The sequence below is a fragment of a genome, unplaced genomic scaffold (assembly GCF_019419815.1).
Source record: "Pyrus x bretschneideri cultivar Hongxiangsu unplaced genomic scaffold, Pyrus_bretschneideri_v1 Contig3, whole genome shotgun sequence".
In the NCBI taxonomy this organism is placed as follows: Eukaryota; Viridiplantae; Streptophyta; class Magnoliopsida; order Rosales; family Rosaceae; genus Pyrus; species Pyrus x bretschneideri.
In genome coordinates, this window is record NW_025999612.1 from 5,792,885 (window position 1) to 5,813,520 (window position 20,636).

The following is a 20,636-nucleotide window of genomic DNA, read 5'->3' on the forward strand; positions in this document are numbered from 1 at the left end:
TGTTTGAAGTTAATCGAACCACCACGCCGACAACAAGTGGCTTGTTTGAATTGATTTACTAGGATTTTCTTTTTCTCATTTTGCAGAATCCGAAAGAAACCCGTTGCATGAAAGTAATTTTTTGATTTAACTGTCACACTGTCACGTAGTGTTACTAATTTACTCATGTTATAATATGTGGATATATTTATCTTGTGTCCTTGATCAATTATGTCGTTCGCTCATATTAACAACATGCTCTATTGGTGTTATAAGTAAGTTAACGACAAATAATTAGAAACCTAGTTGTTGATAATCAGCTTTCACAATTTAGTACTGATTTTGCCAATTCCCTAATAAACCCACAAGCAGAAGTCTCTCAGTCGCAGTCTCACTTTTTTCCTGAGTGGAATGTCAGCATCTTGTATTGTTCATTTTTTTTTTTAATACAACCGATATTGGGGGAGAAGAGATTCAAACACAAAAGCTCGGTGCATCAGTGAATGCTCTTAATCACATGTGCTACATGTTCTAATATAGTGAAAAGTCTTCTGCTGCTCTGCATTACACTCCCCACAATCTTCCACCGTGAGCATTTCAGTTCACAAGAATTGCATCCAAACATGGTTTATCCAAAATAAAGTTTCTTCCATACAAACAAATTACCACTGAAAATATACGTTGGCGAGCTTTTCTTGGATCTTGCTATTTTTTTATCCAAGGAATTTATTCCACAAGATAGCAAGAGAGTCAATAAAATCATCCAATTCACAATTTACAAGCGCTGGCCATACAGCGATTGATTAGAAGAACGAAACTTGGGTAAAGTTGTTTAAAATCCAAGATCGAAACTTGGGCATACTTCGATTTGCTCCAAAACAGGCTCCTCAAAACGAGGTCTTTTCTCATCAGCAGCATCATGAGAAGCACAAGAACTGAGACTTGATTTCTCAGAAGCGTATGCTCTGTCACGCTGTTTAGTGTCAGCTTCCACATTGCCTGAATATTGCTGCTTGAAACAATTGCAAACACAATACATCGTATCAAAGTTACATAAGTTTACCGATGGTTGCTAAAAGAGTGAAATGCATTGTAAAAACAAGAAATCAAATAAATAAAACCACGGTCATAAATTTCAAGCGATATAACCACGGTCATAAATTCTTCACCGTGGAATGGGTTCAACTACATAAATCCTAATAGTTCTACTTAATTTCTCCTGTAATTTGGTGGCTGATAAGAACTGCAGATAATTTAAATTGGAATAGCACCAGCAGAAAAAAAGTGGCAATACATTATACATAGATACTATGGAACAACAGTCAACCTGGTCTTTTCTGATGTCGGCTCCATCAGCTACTCGCCCGCCACTACCACCGGATTTGCCTGCATAGACTATAGTTCGATTCAAATTGAATTTCCACTTAATTAATGAATGAAAACCTAATTTTGGAAAATATAACAGTTAATGTTGATGCAAATTCAAAATGTTCTGATAAAACTTGCCTTTAAAAGACATAAGATCAGGTGGTTTTCCAGTGTCCATCTTTTCACTCAGTTCTATTTTCACAGCTATTCTATGTGGTTGTGACGGTTGATCAGCTTCAGAGGAATCCAATATTATAGCATCTGAAACATGCGACCCCTTAGAGGTGGTAACTGGCCTAGCCGCGCTGTTATTATCATGACTGGAAATTTTGCTCTCCTGAGCCATAGGTTTTTGGAGAATGGACAAAATCTGACGGGCTGCATAGATGGAAACAGAATAATAATCAGAAATCTATTAAGTAGTAAAGGCAAACACACATATACACATCAAAATTTCTCAGGCCTAGCCCAGGTGCCTCGGTATAAAGAAAAAGAAAGACAATCTTTGAAGTCAATACAATCAATAAACTTGCTGTAAGTGATTCCCCAGGTAACCCTTGACTCACCATCACGCAAAGGCTTGTTTGTAGGGACTGCCCTCCCTGGTTTTGTTTCCTCAACACTGGAGATGCTATGATTTGAGTTTGAAGCTTTCTTCAAACAATCTTTGTCATCGGACTTTCCTTCATCCTCTGGCCAAAACAAATGCGGGAGACATGATCAAGACCTTAGCAAGCATCAATGTCTAAACTCGTATCAGAACAGCACCATACCTCCAGAACTAGCATAAGGTTCACCGACCTCCACCAGATATTTTGGTAGCTCAAACATACAACCTTGTCTTATATCTTCAGACAAACTGATGTGCTTACTACTCAGCATGGTTTTATCTTCACTAAATAAACTAACCTGGCATGTGTATAATGATACAGAAAGTTGGAAGCTAGTTTGAATTCATTAGCCCATGAAAATGATGCAATTCTTAAAGGATATGTGATTCCAAGCAAGGAATGGACTGGACCATGTGATGCATCACATTCAGTAGATACGGCTCATAGATATGAAACCAACATCCACAACAGAACAAGTATTCATCAAATTTGGTAGAAAGTGAAACCAGCAATGAAACCAAAATCAACTTTGACAATCAAATATATCATACATAGTTGGGTGTGAGGACAAGATGATAACATTGTGTAAACATCAATAGTTTCAAAATATATATACCTGCCTCCTTTGGGAGCCACACAATGCGAGCTTTAAAAAACCATCATGGTACTTTTTGGCCTTTTGAGTTATTTGTGTAGTGTAGAGGACCTTCCATTCTATGTTAGAACAGAAAACAAAGGGAGTTGTCAGCCTGGGACCATATCATTAGGGGTGGGTAAGATAGGATCAATGGATAAAAAAAACTTTAAGCAGTCACTTTAGAGATGCAAAAGTTCAATTTAAAAGAGAGAACCTTTCACTTACTAACCTTTTCCAGCACCTTTATTGGTGATAACACCATTACCCTGTTCAAGGTTTATTCCTGCCTCAGCGACAACATTATGTTTGTTTTCTCTTATATGCAAATCTGCTACAGGCTTACGATCTCCTTCACGTTCTCCAATTTCAACTAAATGAGCATCAAATCTTATTGATTCACCGGAAGCTACCACTTCATCTTTCTTAAGGAACCTGCAGTCTATTTGATTCCCGCTTGCATCTAACAGTAGTATCTGAACAGAGAGATAAAAGGTAATGCCAGGGATCCTCAAGTTTTCCTTAGGTAAATTCATTTGCAATCACACACACACACAGGGCAACAAAGAAATTCTACTTACATGACTGAATGACTTTAGAATTTAAGGGGCAAAATTTGAGATTGATAACTAAAAAAGTAAAACGAAGATGGTTGAATGGCCATCCATTGAGATAAATGGGACTTGCAAAGAAGAATAGACAGGTAGTAACGCAACCTGCTTTCCATAAGACCCAGAAGTCGAAAACTGTAAGAAACCATCATGATACTTCTTGGCCTTTTGAGTTAGTTGGGTGGTGTACAAAACCTGCCACTCTTCATTGTAACGAAATTAATAAGTAAGTCAAATGTGAAGCAAGAAACCCCAGATAAATGCTAGTAAACATCTGACAGTGCAGAACTAACAAAATGATGTTATACTTCAACATTTTATAGTTAAAATTGCATTTGTATTAATAAAGCTACTAACTCACAAACTAACCTGTTTTGGTAGTATTCGTGGTTTCTGGACTACTCTGTCCTGCGCCATACTTGTGCAGTCCCCTACTCTTAAACTCTAAAATGTGAATAAACGTGTTACATGTGTGTCACGTTATAAACTCAACAAGCTCACAGAATAGCTTTGATTGTAGCACAATCAATACCAAATGGCAAAGACACAGAAACACTGGACGCATTGAAAACGTTTAATGCTCGAAAACCACAACCAAACTGAATACAACGCTTCATCAGTTACCGCTGTTACACAATATTCCGAATATTCTTGTGACAATAGCTCAAACCAGTTTGCCATAACTTTCTATATGAAATCAGATCACAATGAGTAAAGCGTTACACTAACCTCTGATAATCTTTTGCGACGGACTCATACTTATCTGTGGCTTATTCCCTGTATAAATCACAAAACCGGTGTCGGTGATTATAATTACAACAGCCAAAAATGTACAATGCTATGAAATTGCACAAAACTGACTTGAGATAACAATTAGCAATTGGAAACTGAACTGGAAATCACAAACGGCTTTGCGCGCTTCTCATCTTTTGCTCGAGAATCGAAACCAGGTACAGGTTTTCGATCTCCGTCAGCCGATAAGGCTTCGTTCACGTCAACGAGAAAAGAATTGAACGTGAGAGTTTCGCCGCAGCTGACTTGTTCGTCTTTCTTCAATATCCTGCACTCCAAGAGCTTCTCGCAGTCGTCAAACAGCAACATCTGTGCACCGGAGTCCAAAATTAATCACAGAATTCCAGTTTAGCTGAATAAATCGAAGTAAATTTGGGATTAATTGAGAGATATTGCGAATTAAGTTACCTTATTGGTGGAGGCGTTGACCTCTAAGGAGCCGTCCTGGTAGACCTTGCGCTTCTGCTTCATGTGCTTCGTGTAGGTCACGCTCCACCGGTTCACCTCCGCCATCACCCCCGCCTTCTCACTCTCAGTGTCCTCCGAGAGAGAGCGACCGAGATTTTCAGAAAATGATCGAATCAAAAGAGCGTTTGGTTTTCTTATGGCGGGGGACTCGCATCCAAAATTTTCGAATTGGCGGTGCTCAGCTTCGTAATTTAAACCAAGTACATGGGCACTTCAGTAAATTTGGATGGCATACGTACAAACGACTCGTCGTTTAAACTGCTTCAGCTTTGTATGTGCTCTCTTTCAAGTTGGAAGCGCTGAGCTCCCTCGGAAATCTTCAGTTTTGCTCAGATCTCCGATCTTTCTCGTAGATCCGTACGAAATCGAAGACTCGGAATCGAAACATGGTAATAGTCGGTGAATTTTCTTATCGATGTTTTCTAATTTGATTGAAATTTTGTGTTTATGATTACACATTAGGGTTTTTGATTTGGGTTTTTTGGTTATGGCATGCAGTCGGCGCTTTTTAACTTCAATTCGTTCTTGACGGTGGTGCTGCTCGTGATTTGCACGTGCACCTTCGTGAAGATGCAGTTTCCGGCCGTCCTGGAGCAGAAAACTGGGTCAGTGGTCTCACTTCCCATGGCTTCTCTAATTTTGTAAATCTGTGTGTTTTTATTCATTGTAATTTAATTTAATGCTTTGATTAGTGTGTGTTTAATGAAAGTTTAGCATAACCCAATTATATGCATTGAAGCATTTTCCAACATTTAATCAATATTGCCTATGCACATTGTTATTTGAGGTTAAGAAAACTTAATGTACAGGCCCTTTATGCAAAGGGATCCCCAATTTTTGAAAAAAAATGGGAATTAGGTTTAGGGCCCACTCCACATCGAATTTCAACGATTCGAATCATCTATTTTGTTAGTCTCGATTCATAGATCATCCTTGCAAAAATTCAATTTAATCTGAAACCATTTGCCTATTTAATTATCAAGATCAAATTTCATTGTTTCTTATATAACAAAGTATTTGTTCATTTCTTTGAACCCAATTAGATGTCTTAAATATTTCTAATTTGGCTAATATTTTGCAAGGATGAGGTACAGTTTGAAAAACAGACAGTTCGGATCGTTAAAGTTCGATGTGGTATGGACCTCACAACTAATCCTTATTTTTATAAAAAAAAATTGGGGATCCCTTTCCTTAAAAGGCTTCCGCTTAATGTAAATGTTAATCCTGCCCGGGTGTTGCGTTTAGCATCGGTTTAGAGTAGAATTGCTTAAAAACAAAAGGGTTGTGTTTTTTTAAGCACTTGCGGTTAGCCCAAGTAACAAGCGAGGGGTAAGGGGTTAGGATGAGGATAGGTCTAAAGTTTGCATCCCTTCAACGTAACGAGGAAAAGGGTGTAGTTTTGCAAACTGGATGCGCACGAGCAAGATGTTTGGTATTTGGACTATGATTCCTAAAAGTTGCGTATTCAACTGCTCACCTTTGAAGAATTGTGTAGTTAGGTGTACTTGCATTGGTTCTACTTATTTGATTCCGACATTTATGTATTTTACCTCCAACCAATGATGGTTGTGTTTTACTTTTCCTTCACGCGTCCATGTCTTTATATGATATGTCGAACTTCAAGATCAAGCCGTGTTCTGATTTTGTTCCTCGTCTTGGCAGATTTCGGGGATTTTTCTGGAAGGCGGCTAGAATCGGTATGTTATTAAGGTTCTGTGTTTTTTTTACTGGAAGGCGGCTAGAATAGTTTCAGTTGTCTATTCCATTTATGTGGTGGATTAATTTTTTCGGTACGTGAAACAGGTGAACGCCTGAGCCCTTGGGTTGCGGCTGGATGCTTTGCGATGGGGATCTCAATTATATTTTTCTGAGCAGGTATTGCTTTTGTGCTCCGGGAAGCAGCTGCATCTCTTCGTTCGTATGTCTTTCTGTCCTAACGCGCCCCTTTTGTTCTTGTTCTTGACCTGACTTCGTACCAACTGCAATGCCAGTGGGTTACAGAATAGGCATCTCGCTTACATGTGATTTAAACCTGTAGTTGGCGGTTTAATTTTGCGACAAAAACTAATATTACCTGCAGATTGATGATATGTACATAGATTATTGTTAACACAGCTATTTTTACGAATGAATTGAAATCACTTTCTTGTTTTTTCGTTTGCGGACATCGATCCTTCTGAATGTGTCAAGAAATGAGTGGGGAAGGCAAGTTGGGAAAGGCAAAAGGGAAAGGTAGCTAGCAACCCTCGTGCAATTTACTGTTTTTGCGTGTGACGTTTTTACGGTTTAACCTTGTCAAACCAGATATTGGCATGAACAAGTGTTGTCAAGAATCGAATGTAAACTTTTGGTAAAATCTCATCCCACGACACTGCCACTTATTTGGGGTCCAAATTTAGACAAGATACGCGGCTTTGTGCACCGTGATTTCCACAAGCCGCAACAGGATCGTATACGCACCGGCCAACAAACACAACTTGCTGGGTGACAAGTGCACAAGTGGATCCATGTAAGCCAACCAGAATCGTTAATTTCGATTGCACAAAAGGCAACAGCGGGAAGTCATACTCTCATCGTCATGTGATGTTATTGTTCAATTGTTTTTGACACGTAACTTATCTTTTAATATTATACTCTAAACTACGTTTATGTATCAATCTATTTTATAAAACACAACGTGTCACTTTTTTAAACTCATCTCCCTTTCTTTAGTTTAGATAATTTCGTTTGTTCAAAAAAAAAAAATTGAAGAAAAAGTAAAACGTATGGTATTGTGCTACCAAATTAGTGACATCTTAGTAATCAATATATTAGTGGATGCAATTGGATTTGTCGTAGTCTCTAATGGATCCAAGTATATACAAATAACCTATATTTTAATCGATGATGTCCAAATAAACAACTGTACTATTCTATAATTTGAACGTCAACTTCCAGATAATCAAACTAAAACCAACCATTATTGCCATTCTTAATAATTAAATAAGCTTAATGCATATCATTAAGAAAGCTGATTAACATTTTGGGAAGCTAACAGCTCCTTTGTTTAAGAAACTGCTATTGTCACTAGTCTATTAGCTTTTTCTTTTTCTGAAAAGTTTGTCACTTTGTTAAAAAAAACAACAATAGTTGGGATCATCGTGTCATTAGCCAAAATTGGGATTAACTTTAAATTAATTGCCTTATAGGCTGTGGCCACTTACTTTTTCACACCTCCTTTTGTTTCTTCTTTGGGAAAAAATTATTAATGTGATAGTACATCAACGTGAACTTATATTCAAATTATAACACGTTAAGATTAAATTTTACTCGAACTCATATGACTGACAAAGCAGATTCATAAAACTTATATCATTGTCGTGATTCAGACGAAAATTAAATACGTACTAAACATACAGCTTAAAACAGCAAGAATACTATTCTTGTTCTCCAAATTATTTAAGAGTTGAAAGAATATGTAAAAAACTATAGAAGACACCAAACATGTATCTTGTTGTAAAGACTAGAAAGACAATACTTAGTCATCTACATGTGTAAATTGATAATTATGATAACAAGTAATGAACAATCAGTTTTATTCAATTCACGTGAATGAATACAGTCTTTAAATGAAATGAGGTTTTCTACAATGATTTTTAAACAATGATAACTAACACAATTATGAAAATTTAGATAGTGAAATGATTTCACATAAGAGAGAAATATTATCCAAACAATAATGTGCACCAGAATTATGTTATCAATCATACTCATACAGTAATTATTAGCTACTAAGAGCATCTCCAAATAATATGTCAAAAAGTCCACATCAACAATAACATTAAAAAAAAAAAAAAAACCAACACAATTGTTTTCCAACCGAAATGCCAATTTTTGTATGGTATGACATGGATTGGCAACAAGAGGGGTTGTGTCAAATTTCACAACACCTTCAAATACCTATTATTAATTTTGTTATTTGTTTAAACATTTATTATAAGTGATTGTTGATTGACTGCGCTTTTTATTTGTTTAAAGTTTATTATTATGGTGCACAATATTGTAATTTTGTAAAACATATGGGGGTATACTTGCTATTTGAAAATTTCATTAAAAATGCATTGATTAATATGCTTTGAAAAAAAAAAAAACACTTTTTTTGAAGCATGGTAGACCTTACTTTTGCTTTTCTAGTTTCATTGACAATAGTTTAAAAAAAAAACAATTTTTTTTTTTGTTTTACCAAACACATTTAACGTTTTGGATTTTTTAATAAGCTGTTTTTTTTTTTTTTTTTAAAGCACCACAATCCCAAACCATGTTGGCAAATAACTCTATGGTGAAACATCAAAATTTTTTCAATATATGACTATAGAAATATGAAGGCTAAATTGTAGCAAATGTTCATAATCTATACTACGAGTTTAGTTTTCTTCCCTGAACTCTACTAATTGTTTCTCCTGTCGAATTATGTTTTTTGTTGCACTAGTAGTCATTTTCATTAACCCCATTAATGTTTCCATTAAGTTAGGCATAAAATAGGAATTTCATAAAATAAAAAATAAAATAAGAAAATAAAGTTTTTAAAGAGAAAAACTTGGTTCCTCAAGGATTGAGGAGGAATTCCTTATTAAAATATCTCATGACTTATTCACTGAATTTCGTGCTTATAATTGTAACTCCTAAAGGACTAACTAAATGATCTTAGTTTTAATTGATTGTTTGCAAAGATGATCTTTATATAATGGTTTATAATATGAACAGTTCTAATAATAAGTACAAAATTCTATAAATAGACCACGAAATATTGTAAGGAGGAATTCCTCCTTAACCTTAAGGAGCCAAGATCTTCTCTTTTTTTTTAAGGAAATTAGATATTTTTTTGTATGAAAAGACCACCATACCCTTACATTTGATGGGATAAAAAGACAAATTTGACAAAATGACTACTCATGCAACAGATAGTTAAGTTGGAGGACAAAAGAAACTGATATGAGAGCTCAGGGGGAGGAAACTAATATAAAATAGAAGTAAATGTGATGCAGATACAATGGGTTAAGATGCATTAATCTATTCATTTCTGTCTAAATAAGTATTAATGCATTGTATAATGAGTAATTTTGGGTTTAACTTTATTACCTAGGGTCATAATAAACTCCTGACCAGGCTCAATACATTGAGCTATTGCGGTTCAGCCTTTTCATCTTATATTTGTTTGTAAGCCTAGATGGCTGGGAAATTTTTGGGTGTTGAATTAAAAAGGAACAAAATCTAGAACACAATAAACCCTTATTTCTTGTTTATTTTGACGGATGTGAATAGCCAAGAACAAAGGAAATTTATAACTTGTTGATTCCTACGTAATACCCAAGTTGAGAGAACGGAAGAGAATAAACTCTTACTTTTACTTTAACATCCAAAAATTGCCTATCCATCCAAGCTTACAAGGAAATATAAGATGAAAAGATTGAATCTCAATAACCTCAATACATTGAGCTTTAGTGGTGGAGCCATAATTCTTTGTGAGAGAGGGTCTTTCATATATGTATTGAGAAAAAGGCTCAAAGTCATTACATGAGTAATTGAAGTAATCTCACAAAACTGAAAGACCCTTTAAATTTAATAAAGAGAATAAAAAGAAGTGTATACTACAAGTAAGTGGGAGGTAGAGAGCAGCGTAATAACTTAAAAAAATTGAATTATAGGAAGAAAATACAAAGAAATCTGGTTTTAATCATTTGATAGAAAAAATAAGGCAAGGAGGAGGGTTGCAAATAATAGTTGATTAGGGTGCTTTAGAAATAACATTAAAGTTGATTTTAAAACTCCATCCTTGATTTTCATTAAACCACAAAGACAAAATAAACAAAACTGTTAGAAAAATATAAGATACGACGTCGTTCGATTCAACTTCTTCACGAGGACAATTCATCTTCTTCCTCATGTTTCACAATTCTACACCTACAAACTTAAGGCCGCTAGAAATTTCTTACACCATATCAGAATGGGCACAAAACCACTCTGGTCCCTTAATGGCTCTGCCATGTGAGCCTAGTCAAGAATTTATTATGATCCTAGGTAACAAAGCCAAACTCAAATTTACTTCTAATTAAGAATGCATCAATTTTTATTTAGATATAAATGCATAGATGAATGCATCTTCTCCGAACGTCTGCGTCAAAAAGTATGATTCCTCCCAGACTTAACAGTAAGTTCACGAGCACTAAAATGAAAGAAATTGGATGATTTTCTGTGAACCCAAATAGAAGAAATGCACTATTGAAAAAATAATTGATTTGGATAGGCAAGAGTTGAATTAAGTGGAAAGTGGGCAGCAATTCTCGATGTGGCTATAAATCTAAAAAAAAACATGGGAAAAATAGATATCATCAGTCACTTTCTTAAGTCCTGTAACGTTTGTTAGCTGGGAGAGAGTCTTTTAACATTCTTAGATCATTTCTAACCATTTGGCTAAAATCTAAAATTTTTAACCCATAAAATTTAGGTTTTAGCTTGGAAACAACTTTTATTCTTCAATCCTTATGACCTAAATTTTTTAGCATGAGATTATTAAAGAATAAATTCAGGCTAATTTCCAACTGAAATGCCAACACAACTGTTTTCCAACTGTTTGTCCACATCAGCAATAACATTAAAAAAAAAGCCAACACAACTGTTTTCCAATCAAAATGCCAATTTTTGTATGGTATAACATGATTGGCAACAAGAGGAGTTGTGTCAAATTTCACAGCACCTTCAAATACTTATTATTAATTTTGTTATTTGTTTAAACATTTATTACAAGTGATTGTTGATTGACTGCGTTTTTTATTTATTTAAAGTTTATTATAATTTAGAATTTAACATATCAAAAGAAGAAAAAACTTTAAAAGATATCAAAGCATTGTTAACCTGTCAATATGTCATCTGTTTTAATTTAGTAAACGACTATTAACTATCCATGAACGGTCTGAGAGTCACCGAATCCGCCACCATGTGCGACTTTTTTTTCCCATTTCTCATGTCGACCAAATTGGTGGTTAATTGTAACAGAAGATCTTTTTCCCAATACTTTTATTCAAAGTCTCCAACTGCAAGGTCCCAACTGCAAGTTGGAATAAAATAAACAATTAAAGAAATTAAACAACTCATGGATTCCATGGAATCACACTGAGACGCTGCGAATTGTTTACCATTGCTGATAGTATTCCTCTCTTTCTACCACAACCCATGTCTTTCTTTCCAGTAAAGATTACAACTTTCCCGGAAAAAAACAAAACAAACGCTTTCCCGGAAAATGTCCGATCCTGAAGACAAAACCCAAGCGCCAGCCATTCCGCCGAAGCCAAAGAACGAACGAGAGGCTGCTCTCATGGACTTTGATCTCGACCTCGACGCTTTATGGCCGTTGGATCCGAATCACTTCCTCTCGAACCCCACATCGCCGCTTTTGTTGCCGTCCAATGACCAGCCCTGTACCCCTTTGTGGGCTTTTCCCGACGGCGATGTCGATGGTGACGATAAGCTCACCGGGCGTGTTGGTCAAGATCTCTCTGACCCTTCTCAATTCGTTTCCTGTGAGTTTTCTTTGGAGAGTTGGAAGTTTTTGAGGTTCTTGTGGTTTTTGTTTTCTGGGTTAATCTGTTTATGCTGTATTGCTATTGAATTTGGTTTTGTTGAACCAGAAATCTGTTCGAAGTTTGTGTAATTACTGTGTTTGATTTAGCTGAACAATTGCTTTCCTCTGTTTTGTATGAAATTTGATTTTAATTAGAGACTAATTACATTGACTTTGGTAACTTTCTGTGAGAATTAAGCTACAATCACTTTTATTGGTCAAAAAATGTTTTTTTTGCTTGTTTCTCAGCAACCAAACAGCTTGTTATACTCAAAAGGTTACATTTTGTCATTCCTGCTCAATCAGGAAGGGCTAAAAGTACTATCTGGTAATTCAAAGTGCTTAATTATGATTGTCATATAACCTTAAAAGCGTGTATGGTTCAGAAGCGCTTTTTGGAGAAGTCTAGGTGCTTCTTTAGGTAGCAAGCACTTGGAGTTTTGATAAAATTTCGACATGTTTATAATACAACTGCTTTTGAACAGAAGTGCTTCCTGCAGAAGTAGTCCCAAACGAGCCCTTAAATTTGTAGACTTTGGTCTCTTTGGAACTGGGGATTTTTATTCTTTAATCTATCTATCTGTTCTGAACATCCTGAGGTTTTGAAATCAGCCATCTAAGATTCTAAATAGAAAAAGTTGAGAGACTCCAAGATTGTCTAGGAATTTTTTTCTTTTTGGCCTGAGAATTCGTATAGGAATTTAAAGCAGTTTTAATTGGCTTACTTTGTGCAATCCAGTTACAAATCGAATAGGATATTGTTCGTTTAGCATTTTGCAGTTGTAGAGTAGCAGTCAGAGGTTCACTCATTTGAGTTTTCTCTTTTACAATATCGCAAAAATACAGGTAATTCTAATTCCGCAACACAAGGGTCAACAGAGAACAAGGATAACAGACTGCTTCCATCGCTATTTTCGGGACTGGAACCGGTTGAAAGTTCAGATGGTTATAGTTTATTTAAAGAGAAGATCACTCAAGCACTTAGGTACCTCAAGGAATTGACTGACCAACATGTTCTAGCTCAGGTTTGGGTACCAGTAAAGGACGGGAATCGGTATGTACTCACAACTTCAGGGCAGCCGTTTGTCCTTGATCAACATAATATTGGACTTCATCAGTATAGGATGGCCTCTCTGATGTATATGTTTTCTGTGGGTGGGGAGAGTGATGGAATGCTTGGGCTTCCTGGCCGCGTTTTCCAGCATAAATTGCCCGAATGGACTCCAAATGTTCAGTACTACTCCATTAAAGAGTATCCACGGCTTGGTCATGCTCAGCATTACAATGTTCAGGGAACCTTAGCTTTGCCCGTGTTTGAGCCCTCTGGACGGTCTTGTGCTGGTGTACTTGAGCTCATAATGACTTCTCCTATTATCAACTGTGGTCCCGAGGTTGATAAAGTTTGCAAAGCACTTGAGGTGGGGGTTACTCTCTTCTTTTCTATGAATATATATTGCATTTTGTGTGATGTTCTCTTCTGAAACAAGCTTTACTCTAATTATTTGGTAAATGGTACTGATGGATGGTTTTTGTTATGGGAATAGGAAACTGATTTTGGATACCTTTTTCCACCTCTTGCACACCCCAGCCATTGGTTTGAACAAAGCGAAGGAGAATCAACGGCCAGAACCAAGAGGGGGTGTGCAAAAGGTGAAAAAGAGTGCAGAAATCACTCCCCATGGAATATACAATATAGTTGCTTAAGTTAATATCAAACATCAAGAGATTTGTCAGTGACATAATTTCGTTCTCCTGCAGGCGGTAAGCTTGAAAAGTTCAGAGATACTGGATCATCCAAGCAGGCAGGTGAGCTGCAATAATGATATGTGCCTAAGTATGGTTTTCTTAACGAAAACAAGAAAATAAATAGGAAACTTTTCTTTCATTTCTTCCTCCTTCGTTCTCACAGATATATGCTTGCCACTTGTAACCAGATTCAAATATGCAATGAAGGTCGCCAAACTGCGTTGGCTGAAATCTTGAAGATACTGACAGTGGTATGCGAAACTTACAAATTACCACTTGCTCAGACGTGGGTTCCCTGTATGCATCGAAGTGTTTTGGCTTATGGCGGGGGCCTGAAGAAGAGCTGTACTAGCTTTGATGGAAGTTGCATGGAACAGGTCTCCATGTCCACAACTGATGTTGCATTCTACATTATAGATGCTCATATGTGGCGTTTTCGAGATGCCTGCGTTGAACATCACTTACAAAAGGGTCAAGGGGTTGCTGGGAGGGCATTTTCATCCCGTAACGCATGCTTCTGTGGAGACATTACCCAATTCTGCAAAACTGAGTACCCTTTAGTACACTATGCCCGCATGTTTGGTTTAGCCAGCTCTTTTGCTATCTGCTTACAGAGCACTCATACTGGAAATGATGATTATATTCTAGAATTTTTTCTGCCGCCAAGTATCACGGACAGTCATGAACAACAAACTTTGTTGGGCTCCATATTGGCGATAATGAAGAATGATTTCCGGAGTCTCAGTGTTGCTTCTGGAATTGTACTTGAAGAGGAGGGAATAGTTGAAATTGTTCAAGTTTCTACAAATAACGGGCTTGCCACAAGACTTGAATGTATACTGATACCCCATTCTGTGGAATCACCACCAGGGCCTGCCTTACCTAACAGAGAAGAGATGGTACAACTAGATTCATCGAAACAGCAGTTAAAGGAAGTATATGATGTTGTAAATGATGGGAGAAATCCTGTTCATGAAGGTGGAGAAAACAATATTTCTCTCCCAGAGAATAAAGACATAAAAAAGAGACCGGAGAAGAAGCGTGGAAAAGCAGAGAAATCAATTAGTCTACAGGTTCTCCAACAATATTTTGCAGGGAGTCTTAAAGATGCTGCAAAGAGTCTCGGAGGTATGCTTACGTGTGTATATCATATTGTTTCCTGCAGTTATGCTCATGTTGTGTCAACAGATGCTAAAATCTGTGGCTAAAATGTTGGATCGATTGGTTTTCAGTAGCAATTGTGATAAATTGTTCTGAAATAAATTATTGTTTTGCAGTTTGCCCCACTACAATGAAACGCATCTGCAGGCATCATGGAATCTCCCGCTGGCCATCTCGCAAGATCAAGAAGGTCAACCGTTCTCTCACTAAGCTACAGCGTGTAATTGATTCAGTTCAAGGTGCTGAAGGAGCATTTGGTTTAACTCCTCTTACTGCAAGTCCACGTCCGGTTGCTGCTGGCTCCATTTCTCAGCCTTGTAATTTAAATGGTTCTAATAAACAAGGTTCACCAAGCTCTAAACCTTGTGAAGTTTCTGGAGAAAAGAAAGACTCAACCACCTCTACTTCACCAGGAACAGAGGGGCAGGCTGGGATTGACAATCATTTGTTAGATGGGTGGATACTGAGTCACGAGGAACTTGCTCCAGAACATAACACGTTTCTGCGAGACAGGGGTAAAGGCTCAAACACATCCAACACAGGAAGCAGCTCAAGGGAGGCAAGTGCTGGTACCCCTACTTCTCATGGTTCATGCCAAGGTAGTCCTGGAAATGGAATTGCAGTGGTAAACGATCCCTTTGTTCCTTTCATCCATGAACAATGTATTGAAGTAAATGGCTCCCCTCAATCAGCAGTTCGAACAACAGAGGAATCAAATTTATTAGTTGCATGCTCAATACCCGATGCTCTCCTGATGGCAGAACCTGAGGAACCGTGTAGAGGAATGCTATTAGGGGATGCTGGAAGTTCAAAAGATTTGAGAAATCTCTGTCCTTTGGCAGACACAATAATGGACGAGCAAGTTCGAGAAGCTTGTAACACAAACCCTCCATTTTTGGATTCAGCTCCCAAGCAATCCAACACAATGCCAGATATCATGGGCAGGCAAGAAATGAAGAGTGTAATCATAAAGGCGACATATAAAGAAGACATTATTAGGTTTCGTGTGTCGATGAGTTCAGGTATTGTGGAGCTGAAAGAGGCAGTGGCAAAGAGATTAAAACTGGAAGTGGGCACATTCGACATCAAATATGTGGATGACGACCTTGAACGGGTTCTGGTAGCCTGTGATGCAGATCTGCAGGAGTGTATGGAAGTTTGTAGAACATCAGGCAGCAACATGATCAGACTCTCGGTTCATGACATAATGTCCCATCTCGGGAGCTCTTGCTGGAACGCGTAAGGATGACGATTAAATTGTAAAATATGGTTAGTTTTCAGGTGAAGGGATAAGTTTTGTACCCTCTCTTTTGTTCTTGCCAAGGTGTGTAGGTATAGATTCTTCGAGGTTTGCTTCAGTTTTACTCCCTCAATACCTCAATTACGTTACAATTGACACACACACACACACACACACACATATACATACATACATACATACATACATACATACATACATACATATATATATATATATATATTCTGGTATTAGCTCCTTTAGTCTCAAATTTGCAGCTTTCTGAAGTATCATTGTCAAGAGCTTACAGCGCTAGCTACTCGAAAATACGGCCACAAAATACAACGGTCTCGTAGCCCAAGTGGTACAATGTATTTATCCCTGCACGCGAGATCAAGTGTTCGATTCCCCCATCGCAAATATTGCCTGTATAATAAAGTATACATACAAATACAGTCGCAAAACAAATTGCTTTCCATACAAGGCTTGTGCCTTGAATTATGAGATCCACTACTTCGTATGGCATAAGTATAATGTTCAATCATGCCACAGAGTCACATGCGAGACTCTTAATGCATGCGTTATGAAATAAAACTATTTGTACGACATTTTGTAACATCGTAGACGAGCTAAAACTTGTAGCTCCTTCGTTTGTTCAAAAAAAAACTTGTAGATCTTTGACGGGGTCCCTGCTCGTCCGACTTATCGAACGGCAGAGACTTCAACGGTGCAGTTGATCATGCCCCGTTGTTCTGAGAGGGAGCACGGCCGCTGTGATGAATGCGGCCTATCTTTTTGGGTTCATCTCTGCCGGAAACCACCTCTGTCAAACTCAATTGTCTGGCTTTTTTTTCTGCCATCAGTCTTTTAGTGTTCTTGTAGTATGTGGCATAGAGAAGCAGTTGAGCTGACCCAAAAAGTAAACCCAACCCATTCGGAATCTGAAAGTGAGCACACCGCATGCCATTTTAATTTGATAAACAATCATGTGCATATGAGAACTACGTTCCTTTTTTTTCGGTTTACCAAAAAGATATTCTAATTACGGTAAGAGGGATTCAAACGATAAGAAAGTGAGAACATTGTCATGATTAATTGGCTAACCTACATCTGTCGACACTAAATGTGTTTATTAATTATTCATGCGTTCAGTTTAATGTTCAAGCAACATGATTAATTAACTTAGATGGAGGATTATTATAAGTAAAGTTTTGAGTTTGAGATCCTTACAGTCAAGAAGATGTCAAAGCGGATGAGAGCGTATGTGAACCAGGCAACGCTATTGAAAAAGGAAAAGAGTGAGAGGAAAAACGGCATGTATTCCACACTTTTTGTTGTAATCACCAATTTCTGTCATGCACCAAAACACCATAGATTAGCATATGATAAAATTGAGGGGAAAACAATCATTTGGTAGCATATACTAATTTACATTATGTAGAGCATTGTCAATATATTAGTGTATTGATAATCAACCAGATATCGACAATATACAAGCACCGTAAATTAGCTTACTGGCCCATATAATAAAACGAGAAACTAAAAGTAAAATATGTTTGGTATTAGATACTAGTTTACAATACTTTAGAATATTGTCAACCGGTATATCCAGTTGATTAATTTATTGAAATTTCAACTATAAATATCGACAATAACATACCAGCTGCTGTAAATTAGTACGGATATATACCGACCAATAATCACGACCTTAAATGAAAAGAAAAATAAATACGATGAGGAGGGTAGTTACCAACTTACCATGACAGATAGAGGTGAAGCATACATCATGATGTTACCTAGAATGCAAACTAGGCCGACAATCAGTGACCTCTTGTTGTGTGTGTGAGCCAATTTGATAACAAGAAATGCCAGAAGAGCCATGAAACCGAGCTCCAAAAGCAGCACGAGAAGCACTTTGAGCCTCTGCTTCTTGTCAGATGAGAAGATGAGGAAGAGGATGACGTAGGAAAGCTCAATGAAAATTGCAGAGCCATTGATGGTCACCACCAGAAGACTGTTGGGGTGCACCACAGGCAATCCGTACAGGGCCCATGCCATGCAGTTAAATAGGGTTGCAAGGTATGGGACTGGTGAGTATTGCTCCACTGACCCTTTTTTCCAAATTCGAACAAAAGTTTGCCTGCAAGGTAAATGGAAATATGGATATTATTAACTCCTTGTGTGCCAAAACAAAAAGTTGCCACCTTCAAACAGGGAAAAATATGAAAAGAAGTATTAGGTAGAGGTTCAAATTAATTAGGGCAACACCCTCCTTTAAGGGCCGCAGATCTGCTGTCCCATTTTACATGTCTTCTTTGTGTCTCGTTTACTAATATTTCGACACATGTTCTCCAACTTAACTAAGAAGTAACTCTGTTAAGTTATTTATTTATTTTTTATTTAATATTCAATGCGCCCAATTGAGCACAAGGCGAAAGCAACCCAACAATCGTAAACCCATCAAGACCCATTATAAATCTTCAATGACTCATGGTAAAGACCCTTTTGAGAGTAACACCAGATCATAGAATTCCAAGACCAAGTCTCTCTCAGTCATATTATCAAACACCTTCTCCCCCATCAAAAATCAATCGCATTTCCCTTCCTCTTTCTTTCCGTTTCCGCTTCAACCGAATTCGATTTGTCGCCTTCTTCGTTTTCACTCTCATTAACTCGGCCTATCAGGGTTTGAGAAGAAAAATATGAGTTTCGCAGATGACATCCAAGCGGAGCTTCGTTTTCTCTCTCAGTAACTCGGCCTATCGTCGTCTTCGTTGTGTCGCATGGGTTTTGGTTATGGATTTTGATCTGGGGGTTTTGGTTAGGGATTTTGATCTGTGGCTGTTGATCTATGGATTTTGATCTGAAGGAACTCAAAAATCTGCTGAAGGATCCTCCTGTGTTTGATTTTTTTTTTTAATTTTTATATGTCAAATAAAAACGTAACGGTGTTATCTCTTAATTAAGTTCGAAGATATGTGTCAAAATATTAGTAAACGAGAGACAAAGAAGACACGTAAAAGGGGACAGCGAATCTGCAGCCTCCTTTTTAAGTTGGATAATTATGAGTAAATTCCCTTCCTAATTTCTTATAGCAAATGAGAGATTTAGGTATTTTTGATTAATACTCGGTACTTCTTCTTTCTAATAAGATAATGGTGTCATACCATGTTTCTTAAAAGGCAGTTATTGTTTGGTGTTGTGTATCAATTTACTGGTGGTATATGCTTAGTATTACTTATCGTCACAATATTAATAATTTATCAACTAAATATCGACAATCCACTAAATACTGTAAATTAGTATCTGTATTAAATGGTTACTTTCTGCCTTGAGAAAAACATAAGATAATTTCATATGTCATGCATTTTTTTACCGACAATTTTTGTACAATTAAACAAATTTTGATGCCTGTAAAATTGTTTATATATAGTCTTTTTTTCTTTTCTTTTTTTCAGAAATGCATATCATAATCATTGTGAATTGAAGAATTCAAGAAATGGGGAAAAAACCATGCTTACACTGGTGAGAGGAACAAAATGAATGAGATGACGTTTCCTGAAAATAAGCAAAAAGCGTTCACAACAAGTTTGAGTCTCAAAAAATAAAGCAATCTATACACATGAAACTGAAAGAAAACAAGTTTAAATATTAATTGCTTCATTCTAACAAGAACCAGAAAGTATAAATCTCACTTTAAGTTCAAATATGCTAATTAAAGCATTAAATAACAATGATGTGTAATACAACCCAAATTATATAAGTTCTAGCTCACCGATGATACCGACGACAGTTCGCATAGCATCTGCAGAAACCATGGTTGTGAGTCGTGCTAATTAACCAAGCTAGCTGAAGAAGAAGAAGAAGAAGAAGAAGAAGAAAAAGAAGAAGAAATTGCAGAGATAATTAAGGAAAAGAAACTAAAAGAATGAGATATTAATAGTAATAAGGAAATGAGGAGGAGCAAAGTCGGTGAGGGTTGTCTTGTATGGTTTTGGTGGGTTGGAGTCCTGTAACTTGCAAATTAACGGAGAGAGAGAGAGAGAGAGAGGGGGAGAGAGAGAGAGAGAGAGCATTAGTCGTTAGATCACTCGCATTGCATGGCATGCACTGGGCGGTGCAACTTATAGAGCAACACATGTAAAAGAGTTCAAATGAAATGATGGATCGGGAGAATAATGTCATTCATCCAAAGGATGACTGGATGAGAGAGAAAGCCTTTTGGCACTACCTACCCTCAAGATTCTCAAAACCCTAAGAACGTTAAAAGACTCGCTCTACCAGCTAACAGACGTTACAGGACTTAAAGAAAGTGAGATCATCTATTTTTCCCTATGTTTTTTTTTTTTTTGGATAGATTTATAGCCACATCGAGAATTGCTGCCCACTTTCCACTTAATTCAACTCTTGCCTAGCCAAATCAATTATTTTT

General features: G+C 37.0%; 4 protein-coding genes across 6 annotated transcripts; 2 read left to right on the top strand and 2 right to left on the bottom strand.

The window, feature by feature from the left end:
- Positions 1-641: 641 nt before the first annotated feature.
- Positions 642-4,631, bottom strand: LOC103949262. 2 transcript variants are annotated; one of them, XM_018647962.2, is made up of 12 exons: positions 4,404-4,631; positions 4,097-4,304; positions 3,933-3,980; positions 3,573-3,647; positions 3,309-3,406; positions 2,825-3,068; positions 2,575-2,672; positions 2,121-2,256; positions 1,914-2,039; positions 1,486-1,725; positions 1,307-1,365; positions 642-988 (listed from the first exon to the last, which is right to left on the bottom strand). In XM_018647962.2, the coding sequence occupies exons 1-12, from the start codon at positions 4,506-4,508 to the stop codon at positions 812-814; spliced, it is 1,614 nt and encodes a 537-aa protein (XP_018503478.1). In that variant the 5' UTR covers positions 4,509-4,631; the 3' UTR covers positions 642-811. The 2 variants fall into 2 exon arrangements, with proteins under 2 accessions (XP_018503478.1, XP_048444989.1); XM_048589032.1 differs by having other exon boundaries at positions 1,307-1,374.
- Positions 4,632-4,702: 71 nt separating this feature from the next.
- Positions 4,703-6,615, top strand: LOC103949264 (protein kish). Its single transcript, XM_009360367.3, has 4 exons — positions 4,703-4,852; positions 4,962-5,068; positions 6,126-6,160; positions 6,267-6,615. Exons 1-4 carry the CDS (start codon positions 4,850-4,852, stop codon positions 6,332-6,334), a joined length of 213 nt encoding a protein of 70 aa, XP_009358642.1. The 5' UTR covers positions 4,703-4,849; the 3' UTR covers positions 6,335-6,615.
- A 5,124-nt stretch (positions 6,616-11,739) lies between these two features.
- Positions 11,740-16,325, top strand: LOC103949265 (protein NLP6). 2 transcript variants are annotated; one of them, XM_048589783.1, is made up of 6 exons: positions 11,789-12,019; positions 12,907-13,478; positions 13,605-13,710; positions 13,819-13,862; positions 13,995-14,934; positions 15,084-16,325. In XM_048589783.1, the coding sequence occupies exons 1-6, from the start codon at positions 11,815-11,817 to the stop codon at positions 16,208-16,210; spliced, it is 2,994 nt and encodes a 997-aa protein (XP_048445740.1). In that variant the 5' UTR covers positions 11,789-11,814; the 3' UTR covers positions 16,211-16,325. The 2 variants fall into 2 exon arrangements, with proteins under 2 accessions (XP_009358643.1, XP_048445740.1); XM_009360368.3 differs by lacking the exon at positions 13,605-13,710 and having other exon boundaries at positions 11,740-12,019; positions 13,819-13,866.
- Positions 16,326-16,557: 232 nt separating this feature from the next.
- Positions 16,558-20,514, bottom strand: LOC103949267 (bidirectional sugar transporter SWEET4). The gene is made up of 5 exons (XM_009360369.3): positions 19,980-20,514; positions 19,726-19,762; positions 17,963-18,344; positions 17,435-17,554; positions 16,558-17,145 (listed from the first exon to the last, which is right to left on the bottom strand). Exons 1-5 carry the CDS (start codon positions 20,020-20,022, stop codon positions 16,942-16,944), a joined length of 786 nt encoding a protein of 261 aa, XP_009358644.1. The 5' UTR covers positions 20,023-20,514; the 3' UTR covers positions 16,558-16,941.
- Between the last annotated feature and the right edge of the window lie 122 nt (positions 20,515-20,636).